Below are 14,925 nucleotides of genomic sequence, written 5' to 3' on the forward strand. Positions count from 1 at the left end.
TTAGTTCAAATGTTGATCTCCTCCTTCCTTCCAGATGGTTTCAGTCGCTTCTCGCTCCCACCTCACTCATATTGACACACAGGTGCTGGCTTTTCGTCTTATCTCATTCATCTTCATCCACCTGACACATATTCTGCACTCGATCCGACTTCGATCCTTCCTTCTTCTACGTATTTCCACGCCCTCACTGTCAACTTTCCACTTCCCATGATAAACACATCCGTTTCATAAAGACTCCTGCTTGAAACGTGGAACACCTACGACCGTTTTCAAAGGGTAAAGTCTGTCTGGGAGGTGGGATCATCGATTGCAGTGAAGTGCCTTGGTGAGTTTGATCGATCCATTCAAGGTATATGGACTAACCCTGCGGATTCTTTAGACAGCCATGCCGCCTTTCCGCTTTCAATATGGTCATCAGCCCAAGGAACAGGTCAGACCTGCCAATCAGGAGATCCGCCAGTACTATGACCCGGATCTACCAGTCTACGGCCCTTGGAAACTTTGGCAAACCAAGCCGGAGCTTCCCTCGGCCGAAGAAATCCTTGGGACAGATGTACCGGGAGACGTTGTTGCACTTGCCCCCAACTGCATTTCAGGACCTTGGGTTTCCAAGGAGAAATACCTAGAGGCCCATTATGCATTGATCCGAGAAGACTCGGTTGCGCCACTTCGAAATGCCGTGGGCCGGGTTCGCGCCGAACCTTTTATGAGAGATACCCCAGACATCTCCATCTATGAGAAGGTAAGTACTATTCTCCCATTGTGCTTTCTTAGATTTACGAATTACAGATTCCTAATTCAGATTCTTCTACATCAAAGGTCTTCATTATCGGTGTTACCCTGGCCCGCTCGGGGTTCGCATTGCACATCCAATTCTCGACTCGCCGCGCGGGCAAAAACATTGCCTGGACATACTCTAACCGCCTTAATCCTGGAACAGTCGTTGCTCTAACGCCCAAGCAAAATGCATTCTTGAGCAAATGTGTTGTTGCCGTCGTGGCCTGTCGGCTGCAAGAAGGGGTCGAAAAAGACCCCCCGAGATTGATATCTTCTTGGCCTCGCCGGACGATATCGAGATCGACCCACAGTGAGTTGGACTATGACCATGTGTTTCTGCAAGATATGACGATACTAATCATCATGTCTCACTAGGCAAGAATGGATCATGGTTGAAGCTCGAGCGGGATATTTTGAGGCAAATCGACACACCCTGACAGCACTGCAAAAGTTGTCAAAGGAAAGGTAAGGCTAGAAATCAGGAGTATCTTTGAGTGGACTATCTGACCTTGTCTAGTTTTCCGCTGAACGAACAAATATGCAGCTTGGCAGGAGACATTGATGCACCAGAATACGTCAACACTGCGCCATGCATGGACTTCACGCCATTGTCTGAAGTCTCTGTACTCGACATCACTGGAAAGTACGACATCCTTGAGCGATGGCCCTCCCAACCAATGGGAAGGCTAGATGCATCTCAATGGTCAGCCCTGAACCGAATGTTGACTAAAAAGCTGGCCATCATTCAGGGTCCTCCTGGAACAGGAAAGACCTTTACCTCCATCGCTGCTCTAAAAATGATGCTCTCAGGCAAGAGGTCAAATGATCCGCCTATTATCATCGCAGCTCAAACTAACCATGCTCTCGATCAACTGATTAAGCATATCTCAGTGTTTGAGAAAAACTATGTCCGGCTGGGTGGAAGAACTACCGATCCTGAGATTCGCAAGCGCACCCCTTATGAGATTAGACAGACCCAAGGGCTATTAAAAATTGAGGGAGGTCTGTTGACTCCAATGATAAAGAAACAGAACAAACTCGCGGGTGAGATTGGTAAGCTCCTGGAGCCATTTGCGCCATCAAACAGCAACAAGCCTCTTGCAGCATCCTTATTCCGAGAGCACGGTGTTTTGAGCGAAGAGCAGGTTAATTCCTTGGAGGAAGTAGCACATAAATGGCAGCAATACAATGCTCCTGCAAACGCCGATCCTTTGATGGCTTGGCTTACAGACTCTGTGAGGGAGTTCGACTACAAATACGTCGGTGGCTTCGGATTTATTGATGACGATATTGACCGTGAGTACGAGCAACTGAAGGAGATTGAAGTCGAACATGGAAGATATGAGGATGACTGGTCGGATTTCAAAACCCGCTTTTTCCCGTTGTCGCCTGGTCTTTGTGGCTCCAACAATGGCAAGATCTCTCGGGCAACGGTTGAAATTTTGCTGAAAGAGAAGGACCTTTACAACATCCACAAGAGATATCGTGGTGCTGTTTATTGTTACATGCGCAAGCAGCTGATCGCTATTATGGGAGAATATGTGCATCGCCTCGCTCAAAGTTACAAGGATTGCTCCAGCAATGTCCAAATTGGTAGATTTGAGCGGGACTATTGTATTCTTCAAGAGGCGAGGATCATCGGCATGACCACAACTGGTCTGAGCAAATACAGAGGACTGGTCTCAAGCTTGAACCCCCAAGTCATCTTGATTGAGGAGGCAGCAGAAGTACTTGAGGCCCCAGTTGCAGTTGCTTGCCTCCCATCACTTCAGCATCTCATTCTTGTTGGCGATCATCTGCAGCTCAAGGGTCAGTGTGCCGACTATGAACTGTGTGGCCACCCTTTCTACCTCGATCTCTCTATGTTTGAGCGTCTGGTGGTAAATAAAATGCCATACGCCATGCTTCAAGAGCAAAGACGAATGGTGCCGGAAATAAGAAAGCTCGTGGCTCCCATCTATGGGGATCGTCTGCGCGATCATCCGTCTGTGGAGGATCACCCTTTGGTTCCTGGTATGGGAGAGAAACGATCGTTCTTTTTCGACCACACCTCGTCAGAAAGCGCGGACAGTCTATTATCCAAGGTTAATGAATTTGAGGCATCAATGGTGGTCAATCTCCTTGCTTATCTTGTGATGAATAAGGTCCCGACAACCAGCATCACTGTCCTGACATTCTACAATGGCCAAAGGAAGTTGATCATGCGGAAGAAGGCAAAGAATCTCAACGTCGCCCAAACATACGTCAACATACTCACTGTCGACTCATATCAAGGAGAAGAGAACGATATCGTAATCCTGTCCCTTGTTCGATCCAATTTTCATCGAGGTATCGGCTTTCTCGAACAGGACAACAGAGTGTGCGTTGCCTTGTCCCGCGCCAAATACGGTCTCTACATATTTGGAAACGCACAATGTGTTAGCAAACACAGCAGTTTCTGGAATGCAGTTACCAATGTCATGTCTGAAGATCCACAAGACCCCCGGTTGGGACCGGCTCTGCCCCTGTATTGTGCAAGACACAACCAAGAAACCCTCATTGAAAGTGAGTCCCTCGCATGCCTGGCAACACCAATGAAAAATAAATAAAGAATCTAACTGTTTCTTCTAGCTCTCAAGGACTGGAACACTATCAGCGACGGCTGCAGCAAGCCTTGTGGCAAGGATCTGCCATGCGGACATCCGTGTCCCCGTAAATGCCATGGGTGAGTTTCAAATACTGATAGGTCATATGCATCCAAATACTAATACTATCTTGCGTCCCTAGTTCTGAACATGACTGGGTGTCTTGCAAACAGCGCTGCAGTGAGATTCGTGAGTGCTGCAACAAGCCATGCATTTGTGTATGCTCTCCACCACACACTCATGATTGCCTCTGTGACATGGGCAAGGAAAGCAAAACCCAGGTCTTTGACGCTGGAGCCGACTGGAATGATGTCGGTGAAGATGATGATCGCGACGCAGTGGTCGGTCCAATCACCCGACCCCAAGCCCCAGCCCGCACCCCTGCCTTTACCTTTTCTTTCGTCAAAGACGAAGATAAATCACAGTTTGCCCATGGTGTGCGCAGATGGCAGGCGTTTGCACAGGGTGGCGCCATAGTGGATGATTATCGTCGGGCTAAGCTCCATGTTAGAGGTAACCACTCTCCGGGAGATGATACGCCAGTCGAGAAGAATGCTGCTGCTGCTCCTGTTGAAGGAGGCCCGATCAGCTTTGATGAATATCGTCGGGCTAAACTCCTTCTTAGGGGAAAACGTCCCCAGCAAGGTGATACACCAGTCGAGAAGAATGTCGCTGGTCCAGTTGAAGGAGACCTGATCAATTTCGTGGATAATCCTCGGGTTGAGCTTCCGTTTAGAGGGAAACGTCCTCGGATAGATACCATGCAAGTCAAGAAGAATGTCGTTGTTGAAGGAGACCTGATCAATTTCGGCAATAATCGTCAGGCTGAGCTTCCTTACAGAGGAAAACGTCCTCGGACAGATACTACGACAGTCGGGGAGAACGTGACTGTTCCGGTCGAAGGAGACTTAATCAACTTCGACGACGACGATGATCCGAAAACCGAAGTTCAAACTACTGGAGAAGACAAGCCTACTGCCCCGGCCAAGGAAGACACGGCTACATATGACGGGGCTGGGGATGGCCAGGCCGAAGCCACGAGTGAAGTGAAAAACAAGCCTCTCACACCCCTCGTCAATGATCTGATCGCCTTCGAAGAAGATTATCACTGTCGGATTAAAAGTCAGAATCAAGAGGTAGACCTGCTTACTGCTGCGGTTGGAGATGACGATAATATGGCTGGCAGTTTGAGTCTAGCCGACGTCTCGCTCACTCCTATGGTCAATGAACTACTGTTATCTCCCGTGGAGGGAGAGCTGATCGAACTCTTCTAGATCGGCAGTAGATGGCACTTTGTTACGGTCTTTGCTTTGCTGTACTTATCAGTGAGGGTGAACGCAGTAATGGAGTTGGTGAATCGTGGGATAATATGAACAGGGGATGAGATCTGAATTGATGAAAAGAGAAAATAGAAAAGCACAAAAAGACGGTGATGTGCCATGTCTACAAGCATCGATGTATGATTTTGAATCATCACTAGCCACGATTCAATGCAGGCAGTAATAATCTACTCCCAACTTACTCGTAGATACTCGATATTTGAATATCTACTCATAGATAAGTTGAATATTTTCATTTGAGATCATTCACTTGGAATATTCGGAAATGGAATCTCAAAAGGCCTTCCAAGGCTAGATATAGATAGAAGTCAGGCTCATTCAACGGGATCATGAGATCATGAATACATTATGTTCCAATAAACTCCAATATACACAAACGCCAAAGACGTAGTATTCACATCAAATCATAGTCATATACTCTTCCAAACTTTGTCCAAGAACATTAATAAACGGCCACTGAGTATTCGTCCCAAACAACCTAGCCCATAGCTTGAGAACAGCCAATCCCAAAGAAGCCGGTTCCAGGTCTGGCGGTCCCTCGCCGTCATCCGTATCAATAGACGAATACGCCTCTTCGATAATACAGCGCGTCCAGCGTAGAATGCGGGTTTCGTTTTCTGCATCAAATTGTTAGCCGATAGACCTTACATCCAGCAAGCAGGGTATGAACATACCACTCAACGACTGATCCGGTCCCGCTTCAGCAATGGTGAACAGCCATTTGCTTAGCAACACTGCACATTCAATGCTGGCCAGCGAGTGTCGCACGCTCCAGAAAAAGGCCTGACTGCGTGCAATGTGATCTATGCCCAGACGCACGGGGATGCTGAGGGCATGAGCGGCGTATATGAGTGCCGGGATGAGACGGTAGCTTCGTTCTGGGCGTGGAGAGCGGCGGAGTGCAGTTGCTATTATTATCGGGTCGCGGGTCTCGAGGCGACGGTGAGGACCGAGATTTAGAGATAGGCGGACGTATGCGAGACCCAGGAATGCGCTGGAGGTAAATGGTATTGGACCGTTTGCGTTGTGCGGATCTAGACTGGATTCTGGGGCTTGTTGCCACACGGAGGTCCAGGAGCGGAGAGCTCGTCTATGGAATAGATGGTTAGAGTTGATTTGGGGAAGATTTTTGGGTAGGAGACTTGCTCTAGTTTATTCAGTTCCTCTGTTGGAAGAGTTGTGGATTGGTTGCCATTTGGTAACGATAGCTCGCTCACGAGGTGGATTCGTTGCAGGAGTCCGTGCAAGAGGATATAGTTACCCAATGGCGCTGGGATAGGGTCTAGTGGTACGGCTGATCGGGACTTTTGCAAGAGGAGTGTCAATGCGTCTTGGAAGAACAGCTGTTGGGGACCTCGTTCTCGCTGGGCTGCTTCCCACTCCGCAGCGGTGCTAGCGGTCCATTCGATGGTAGAACATGGAAGACGCAGGTGTATCTCATTGCTGCGCAGAGATGGATAAGCATTGTATGCGATGCTGTGAACATGGATAAAGCAGAATGCAATCAACTTTGTGCGTCGCGCAGATTCTTGGTCCGCCCATTCGTACCAGTCGAGCGGTGCACGTGGATCAGAGCGCGTTGTGTCTTCTGTCAGGCCAGCCTCGCGGAGATGTCGAACCAACAAGCCCTGAAGATGGAAGGCTTCCTGTACCAGTCTGGCGCTTTCCCACGTGGAGTAGCCCATCAGAATAAGGAGACAGCGAGTGATTTCAATCTGCTTCCAAACAGCAGTTCTTTCCGCTGACACCTGTGGCTGTGTGAGGGACTGATCGCCAAAGTTGGAATAAGGAGATATCCCCAGCGGTACTTGAGAGCCTGAATTGTAACTTGGCTTGGCTGGGAAACGGGGCTCTCTAGACATCCGTTCAAATAAAACTGCCTTGGAGACGTGGAATATTCTTTCTGCGTTGCGGTGCTCAAATCTGTACTGGGCTCCGATCGTCATGATAGCAAGAACCACCTCGGGGGCGCGTTCGTTGATATTAAAAGTCGGGATGTGCATAAACGGAAGATGTGGGTGAAATCCTTCAAAATAGGATGTGAGGTACCGGGTCAATGTATGACGGGACGGCAGGACGAAGTCCGGAATGACATGGCGAAATTCTTCGAGAGATGCCGCAAGCCGAAACCGTTGGTCTTCGGTGACATTGAACCGTGACGGTCTTTTCGCGTTTTGGGGTGGTTCTGAAATGTTGTCAGTGATCTATAAAATCATAGCAATATATGGTGTGATATACCAGAATCAGATAGGGTCCCTAGGCTTTGGTCGCCCCTCGGCACAGATGGAAGCCAGGACCTGAATGGTGAGTCTCCCCGGGAACCTTCTCCGCTTCGTCGTGGCCGCTCATGGTGCTCTTGGGTATGTCGATCTGCCTCTCTCACGTCGTCCAGGTTAACCTCCTGTGTCTGAGATCTTTCGCCTTCGCTGGGAACCCATTCCCCGGGCAAGCCAATGGAATCCAAGAAATGGGTGAATTCTTGGAAATGATTCAAATCCTCCGGCAAATAGGGCATCGGTTGTGCTATTTTTTTTTGTCAGACCAATATATCTCCAAGAATTGGCGTCAAAGCAAAAGATCATCCCAAAAGGGAATGACTAGCATTCCATGTTGTACGGGATATTAGGATGTATATATTTGAGCAACTATTAAAAAAACGCACCTGTAGGTCTGTAATCACCTGGGAGAAGCAACTGGGCAGCTTGAAGCATATCCGGATCATGTACCATACCAGTATGAGGATCAATGACCGGGTGTGGAGCTCCTGCAGCAGGAATCATGCCGGCATTATTGTGCTGGTTTAAATAAGGCGTGTTCTGTGACCCAGCCCATTGGTGCACAGCCGATGATCCTGTAAGGGGTGCCACGGGTAGGGACCTATTTGGTGTATCATATTCCGGAGGGATCGATGCAGGCTGATGCGTTGGCTGGAAATCCGCCTTCGCCGTTGGCTCGGGCGGTGTCGGTGAGGTCAGACCATCTTGATGTGAGATGCGTGTGTGACGCTTCAATAGATCTCTTCTAGTAAAGGCCGCCCCACAGAAGCAAATGAATGGCTTCTCTTTAGTGTCTTTTACCGAGTTAGCATTAGCTGGGGGTCTCCCCGGAAATTACTTACGAGTGCGAATGTGTCGCTCCAAATGTTCAGTTCGTCGGAAACTCCGACCGCAGTGTATACAAATACGTGCCCTTGCTCCACGAGCACCCCTGTGCGACTGGGGTGAGGGGGACATTGAAACATTGGGGGATGGAGAACTTGGAGAATATGATGCCTTGTTGAAGTGGATGTCGTGGGAGATTCGACCCCAACTGCTCCAACTTGAGGCCCGCCGGGACCTTTCGGCCCGCGATAAGCGATAAAGGTGGGGTTGATATTTGGAGGTGACCTCGGGAGATATAGATGTCTATACAACTTGAATATTCAGAGATATTTGGATTATTCCTCGTTACAAATGACTCAATCACCCGATATGTTTCCTGGTGTTGCGGTAATTACTGGTGCAGGTGGAACGGGTAGGCCAAGCACCCATAATATCAATATTAGTCACTCACAGAACAGGAATCGGTGCTGCAACTACAAAAGCCTTTGCTGCAGCTGGGTGCAAGCAAATCGCTATCACAGACCTCAATGAAGAGTCTCTACACCAAACGGCAGAAGTTATCACATCTACATATCCCGAAGTTCAACTACTAGTAAAGGCCGGGAACGTGGCAGACGACCAATTCGCAGATTCATTCATTGATGCAGTCGTACAAGAATTCGGACGAGTAGACTACGCCGTGAATTGCGCCGGTGTTCTTGGTAAGTCTCTACGCTCAGCAGAGACATCACTTGAAGAATTCGACCGCGTCAATAACATCAACTACCGAGGCTGTTGGCTCTCATCTCGTGCAGAGCTCAGGCAAATGGTCTCACAAAGCGAACTACCTAGCCATGACGTCAATCGTCCACCTCAGCGTGGTGCTGTAGTAAATGTCGCCAGTCAACTTGGTATTGTCAGCCGACCGGGTGCTCGTAAGTGTTGTTTTTCTATCCGTGAAACGCCTTATTGATATTGTGATAGCTGCATATTGTGCATCGAAGGCTGCTGTCATTGGAATGACACGTGCAGATGCGATCGATTATTCCAAATATGGGATTCGAGTTAACTGTGTCTGTCCGGGGGTTATTGAAACGCCACTAGTAATGGAGAAGCCTGAGGTTCGTGACGTCATCATGCCAGCAGTACAGACCGCGCCGATGAAGAGAATGGGTCAGCCAGCAGAAGCGGCTGATGTAATTCTTTTCTTGTGTTCAACACAGGCATCGTTTGTACAGGGCCATGCCATGGTGGTTGATGGTGGATATATAACGGTCTAACTACATGTTGATACCACAGACAGGATATCAATTCAAACGCTTGAATGTGACGGACGTGAATTGGTGTCTAGTTCTTATCTGCACAGTACTGCATCTTCTTCCAGTCAAAACGAGTCTCCCATATATGCCCAGCCCGCAGGATCTTCTCTTCTTGCCACAATCCACCAACAATCTGCATCCCAACTGGCAGCATGACCTGGTTATCTTCCTTTGCCGGAGCAAAGCCGACGGGTATAGTTAATGCCGGGTGACCCGTCACATTGAAGATGGCTGTGTTGATTGTAAGACCCATACTAGGCTTGAGGGAGTCCAACGGGAGTTCTCGCTTTCCATGTCGAGGGGCAACAACCGGCGTTGTAGGCATTACCAGGATATCATACTTCTCAAACAGCGCTTCGTACTTGTCACTGAGAAGTCGTCCAAGGTTGGCAGTCTTGCCGTAGAGACCAGGGAATTGTTGCATTAGATAGAGACCGTTAATGATAACGTTCTTTGTGGATGGGAATGCCCTCTGGAAACCATCATCGGTCCATGGAAGTCTCGCATGCTCCATCTCAGACATGTAAAGCCCTCTTCGGCCCGTGTTCTGGCCCAAAAGAGTCTGCGCTCCAGCAATTCGCTGTTGAATGGTCCAGAGTGCAGGCCCTTGCAGATGCTCGGGAAGAGATACTTCCTCGACTGTTGCTCCCAGATCTTTGAATTTCTGGGCGGCAGTCAATACTGCGCCCTTAACACGGGGGTCTACTGCGCTGTGGTCAAATCCTTCAACAAGAATGCCGACCTTGAAGCCGTCAAGTGTGTTTGGGCTCTGCTGAATTGCTGCGAATCTAGTAGAGCCTGGTTTCGAGCTACCGACAGCCCGATCATCGATGCCATCGTATCCACTAATAACATCTAGACAATTCGCAATCTCAAGCGTTGTTCGGGCTAGCGGACCAGCATGGTCATCCATAGCGTCGCCGCTAGCAAACCCAGTGAAAGGAACGCGCCCATAGGTTGGTTTAAGCCCGACGCCTAGAAACAAGTTAGCTCCCGGAACGTACACTCTCAGGGGAGGAAGACATCTTACATCCACAAAACGAAGCGGGAACGCGTATACTGCCGCCTTGGTCACCTCCAATCGTAATGTCCACTATACCAGCGGCGACCAGCGCTGCACCGCCAGAGGTACTCCCACCCGCCGAATAACCCTTCGCATGTGGATTCTCCACCGTACCCTGAGCACTGGTATACGACGAAGTAGAGTGGCAAAGATTCTCACACGTTGATGTGCCATGGATATCAGCGCCCGCCTCGAGCAACCGCGTTACAACCGTCGCGTCCGTAGTCGGTGTCCAGGAAGGAATGATATCGCTTCCCAGAAGCTGTGGCACGCCTGCAACCGCAATGACATCTTTCAAACTGACGGATGTACCTGCCAGCGGCCCGCCTTCGGGATTACCCCGGATGAGAAATCGATGTGCCCAGGCTTGCCCGAAAACCTGTTCTTCTGCACTTGGTCGACGCACATTCTCCCGTGGATACTTGATCTGATTGGGGACTGGTTGATAGTCTGGCAAGGCGGCTATGCTTTCGGCGCAGTCGTGGACTGCTGCGAGAAGGGTGTGGAAATCTTGCGACTCGGTTGGGTCGATGGTCAGACCGAGCGGTTTGAGGAGGGCTTCCGCATCACCCGGCTTGACGGGGTTTTTCCTATAACAATATTCAGTCAATATGATGCAATCGCTGAATATCGAAACCCTTACTCTGAAATATTTGTGAAAAGAACAGACATTATCGCTCTATGACACCGTTGGATCCGTTGACACCATCCTCTGGGGATGTCGCGGTTTATGAGGAATCTCCATTAGATTTATTTCCTCGTCCTTTGGTATTCTCCAACACTGTATACCTTGGAGTCCATTAAAATGGGTCTCATTGCCTCACTGGAGACAACACCTACCCCAACATAGACCCCAATTGCGTTGGAGACCTCTCGGCATGAATGGAGTCCGTCCACAGAGAGGATAACGGGAATGTTGTGAACAAATAGAAATGACCGTGTAAATCTATGAATCGGTGAATCAGGTGAAGGTGGAATTGTCAGCCAGTCGGAGATATGCCTAACGGGCTCTTCCCCGCATTCACTTGGAGCTCAACCCAACCCGCTACAACATAGCAATTTCCCTTCCAAATTTGAACAATCAGCAATGGCACCAAAGCGAGTTCTCATTACCTATGGCGTGGATGTTGATGCTGTAGCCGGTTGGCTAGGCTCGTATGGTGGAGAGGATTCCACAAACGATATCAGCAGGGGTAAGTTTCAGTGGCCTCTTTCTAGAATCTTGCTAACTATCATATAGGCTACTGGGCAGGGACAGTTGGAACCCAACGATTGCTGAAGCTGTTCAAGAAATATGATATCAAAACAACATGGTTCATTCCCGGCCACTCCCTCGAGACCTTCCCGGAGGATATGGCCGCAGTCCGCGACGCGGGCCACGAGATCGGCCTCCACGGATACTCCCACGAGAACCCGACCGACATGTCTATTGAGCAGCAGCGTGATGTGCTCGACAAGACATATCGGATGTTGACTGAGTTTGTTGGAAAGCCTCCTCGAGGAAGTGTGGCACCTTGGTACAATCTTCTTGAATTTGGGATTCATCCGCGGAACTAATTAGATCCAAATAGGTGGGAAACTAGTAGAGAAGGAGCCCAGCTCCTCCTAGACTACGGCATCGAGTACGACCACAGCATGAGCCACGAGGACTGCCAGGCTTACTACCTCCGAACAGGCGACAGCTGGACTAAGATCGATTACAAACAGAAGGCGGAGACTTGGATGAAGCCTCTTGAACATGGACCCCAAACAGGAATTGTGGAAATCCCGTCTAACTGGTACATTGATGATCTACCGCCCATGTTGTTCATCAAGAACGCGCCCAACAGCCATGGCTTTGTCAACCCGCGGGATGTGGAAGATATCTGGCGCGACCATTTTGACTACTTCTATCGTGAGTATGATGAGTTTATCTTCCCGATTACTATCCACCCGGATGTTTCGGGAAGGCCTCATGTGCTACTGATGCATGAAAGGTATGATCTAATGATAACGTTGCGCGGAGTATGACTGACGTTTGATAGGCTTATTGAACACTTCAAAAAGCACGAGGGTGTTGAATTTGTGACGATGGAACAGATTTGCGACGACTTCAAGAATAAGAACACTCCTCCGCCTGGGGCCTTGATGCCTGCGAAGGCTGGTGCGACATTAGAGAAGTCACCGGTTCTCATCGAAGCTATGAAGAGTATACCTTAATAGCTTCTTAATTGGATCACAAATAATGGTATCTGCTCTGGTCAATGATATATATATCTGTCTATCCTTTTTCATCCAATATGACCTGTACCCCAAATCAATACCCCGGACCTACCTAGGTAGGTATTAATTGTTATCGGCGCAAGATAGAGTTATCGGATTGGTTAGACTTGAAGATCTATCTCCACGCCGTTGGTAGAGGTCTACCCCAACATAGATAACCTCATCTTACATACCCCAACAATGTATACCCCAAATCAAGTACTATCTAACCACCCAATCATACTCCATGGCGGATAAATTGGGAGGCTAGATGATAAGGAAGTTATGGGCGTTCTCTTCACAGCGAGCTATATAATTGTCGGGTTGAGTATCATTGGCGTGCATTCTATCTACATGCTCACTTTGATCGGAACGGTGCTTATTGGTTGTGTGCAAATCGCGCAATCTCTCGCATATGTGTTGTAGCCCATGTAGCTTGGGCTTAGGAGCATCTGCATGGCTTTATTGAGTACGTGCAGCACCCCTGATAAGTGCACGTCCAATAAAGAACAAGAACACGGACTAGTCCTTACCCCGCGGCATATCAACAGACTAATCAGCCACAACACTAGCGAATTCGACCTCAGATAGCAAGTCTTCGACCTTTACCTCATAAGATATCACGGTCGCCTACCATATTCATCTCCAACGACGCAACATCTACCTTTCCCTTTAAGATCTCCAAGATGCGTAAGTCGAAAGACCTTCCAAATGTCCTCGGATGAGCTTCGTAACAGTTCCAACCCTTCAGTCTGGGGATGTACTGCAGCAGATGAATCACGTCAGTGACACTATGAGACCGCGCGCGGGATCCCGCAGAGCTGATTATTAGCGGCTGTCTACAGGCTAATATTGCCATGCACGGGGATATCTTGGCGCATTTCGTCTTCGCGCGGGAAGCTGTTTTTGCGCCAGTGGCGCTTTTCGCAGGGTAACTCCGTTTCATATATTCGAGATTATTGGAGGGATAATGTTGTATGAATGCGGCTTCGGTAAAAGTTGCTTAGGGGAAGATCCACGGGTTCATAAGGCTATGATCTATTGGCTGGTAAGGCTATAAAGAGAAGGGCCTGGGCTTTGGTATGGACTTAAATGGATTAAGTCATACTAGTAAATCATAGTAAATCATACTACCTAGGTAGATCATAACTATACGCACTCCGCTCTGAATACTACTCCACGTGCTCTTCTTTTATCTCTTCTCTCTTATTCTTATTCTATACCCATATACCCTTGAAAAAAAGCACGTCGATCTTAAATCAAAATCAAATCCCTGGGCACCCGTGGCCCTCCGTTATCACCATATCACCATATCACCATATCGCAATCGCAATACCAGAAGATGGCCGGCAAACTTGCCCTGGTCCTCATATTAATGCACTCAATCCAAATTCTCGCCCTTCCAACACCCTCTGAAAGCTCAATCGCATCCAAATCCCTTGCGTCACACAATAAGCGCTACTACTTCCCCGAGACCCTCCCCGACCGAGATGAGCTCGGAGCAATGTTGAAAGAAACCGCCATACGTGAAGCAGGATTCGTGCACTCGTCAACGCCATCAAAATCGAAGTCTGGACCCGTGCATAATTCGGAGACGGAGCTTCAAAAATCACTTCCGAATCCGGATGTAGCGATCGGCACTCCGGCAAAACCGGATAGATACGCACAAGACACAAAGCTGAAGCTGTCGCTGTCGCACTCCGAGTCCCGTCTGGAAGAATCGGCCGTCACACTGGAATCGAATGATTACCCGATTTACTGGCCGCCGTTTGGATTCTTCGTTGTCTCCGCTGCGATCGTGTGCTTCTTTACCATACTGAGGGGGATCCGCACGAAGAAGTGAGAATGGGGGTGTGGTTGGATTAATTTTGTTGAAAAACTTATCTTCCTTTTCTTGCGCTTTACGAAGAGAAGCTGGGGATTCTGTCAGACTATGCGATTTCCCATGGGATATTCCGGCCTTGGGAGCTATGTCCTTTCCCCACCCGGTCGGAGGCTTGTTTGATTACTGTGGGACTTGAGCAGTCCCCATCGACCCCATCCCCGATATGGGATTCTTTCGATTTCGTGGAATACGTCGGGAAATCGGGGAATACTAGCTCTGGAATTAGGGCTCGGGTGGATATCCTGACAAGTCCAACCCTGCGTGATGGCTCGAATGCTGTGATCCAACTGGAACCTTCCCGTACCGACTCGCGACAAGAAATGAGAATGAAATTTGAGTGGAAGAGATATTGAGGATGGCATGTTTATGCGGGCGGAATGAAATCCTAGGATCTTCATGTTCTAGGCTCGCTGAGCAGGCGAAGAGGCAACGAAGAAGCAGCTTGGGCATCGAAGATGGGCAGGCATGTTCAGATTGAAGACCCATTCAGTGGGATCATCTCCAGATACAGTGTTTGTCAGTGTCACAGGCCAATGTATGCTTATTGTTCTGAATACAAATGCATCAATGATTGCTACATTAAGGAAGCGCCATGA

The 14,925-nt window shown here is 48.9% G+C and overlaps 6 protein-coding genes across 6 annotated transcripts; 4 read left to right on the forward strand and 2 right to left on the reverse strand.

The window, feature by feature from the left end:
* Positions 1-385: 385 nt before the first annotated feature.
* Positions 386-4,675, forward strand: N7517_009904 (uncharacterized protein; the record flags this gene model as incomplete). The annotated part of the gene is made up of 6 exons (XM_056727627.1): positions 386-742; positions 775-1,087; positions 1,158-1,242; positions 1,295-3,321; positions 3,388-3,481; positions 3,544-4,675. The coding sequence occupies 6 exons, from the start codon at positions 386-388 to the stop codon at positions 4,673-4,675; spliced, it is 4,008 nt and encodes a 1,335-aa protein (XP_056576199.1).
* Positions 4,676-5,140: 465 nt separating this feature from the next.
* Positions 5,141-7,974, reverse strand: N7517_009905 (C2H2-type zinc finger protein; the record flags this gene model as incomplete). The annotated part of the gene is made up of 6 exons (XM_056727628.1): positions 5,141-5,358; positions 5,416-5,831; positions 5,888-6,926; positions 6,980-7,264; positions 7,404-7,811; positions 7,860-7,974. The coding sequence occupies 6 exons, from the start codon at positions 7,972-7,974 to the stop codon at positions 5,141-5,143; spliced, it is 2,481 nt and encodes an 826-aa protein (XP_056576200.1).
* A 237-nt stretch (positions 7,975-8,211) lies between these two features.
* N7517_009906 (SDR family NAD(P)-dependent oxidoreductase) lies at positions 8,212-9,101 on the forward strand (the record flags this gene model as incomplete). The annotated part of the gene is made up of 3 exons (XM_056727629.1): positions 8,212-8,254; positions 8,301-8,756; positions 8,806-9,101. 3 exons carry the CDS (start codon positions 8,212-8,214, stop codon positions 9,099-9,101), a joined length of 795 nt encoding a protein of 264 aa, XP_056576201.1.
* Positions 9,102-9,168: 67 nt separating this feature from the next.
* Positions 9,169-10,875, reverse strand: N7517_009907 (putative amidase; the record flags this gene model as incomplete). Its single annotated transcript, XM_056727630.1, has 3 exons — positions 9,169-10,115; positions 10,171-10,793; positions 10,847-10,875. 3 exons carry the CDS (start codon positions 10,873-10,875, stop codon positions 9,169-9,171), a joined length of 1,599 nt encoding a protein of 532 aa, XP_056576202.1.
* Positions 10,876-11,290: 415 nt separating this feature from the next.
* N7517_009908 (polysaccharide deacetylase family protein) lies at positions 11,291-12,402 on the forward strand (the record flags this gene model as incomplete). The annotated part of the gene is made up of 4 exons (XM_056727631.1): positions 11,291-11,396; positions 11,444-11,720; positions 11,775-12,179; positions 12,228-12,402. The coding sequence occupies 4 exons, from the start codon at positions 11,291-11,293 to the stop codon at positions 12,400-12,402; spliced, it is 963 nt and encodes a 320-aa protein (XP_056576203.1).
* Positions 12,403-13,786: 1,384 nt separating this feature from the next.
* Positions 13,787-14,287, forward strand: N7517_009909 (uncharacterized protein; the record flags this gene model as incomplete). The annotated part of the gene is made up of 1 exon (XM_056727632.1): positions 13,787-14,287. One exon carries the CDS (start codon positions 13,787-13,789, stop codon positions 14,285-14,287), a length of 501 nt encoding a protein of 166 aa, XP_056576204.1.
* Between the last annotated feature and the right edge of the window lie 638 nt (positions 14,288-14,925).

This window comes from Penicillium concentricum (genome assembly GCF_028827145.1).
Source record: "Penicillium concentricum strain IBT 3081 chromosome Unknown utg000004l_segment0_segment0, whole genome shotgun sequence".
Lineage (NCBI taxonomy): Eukaryota > Fungi > Ascomycota > Eurotiomycetes > Eurotiales > Aspergillaceae > Penicillium > Penicillium concentricum.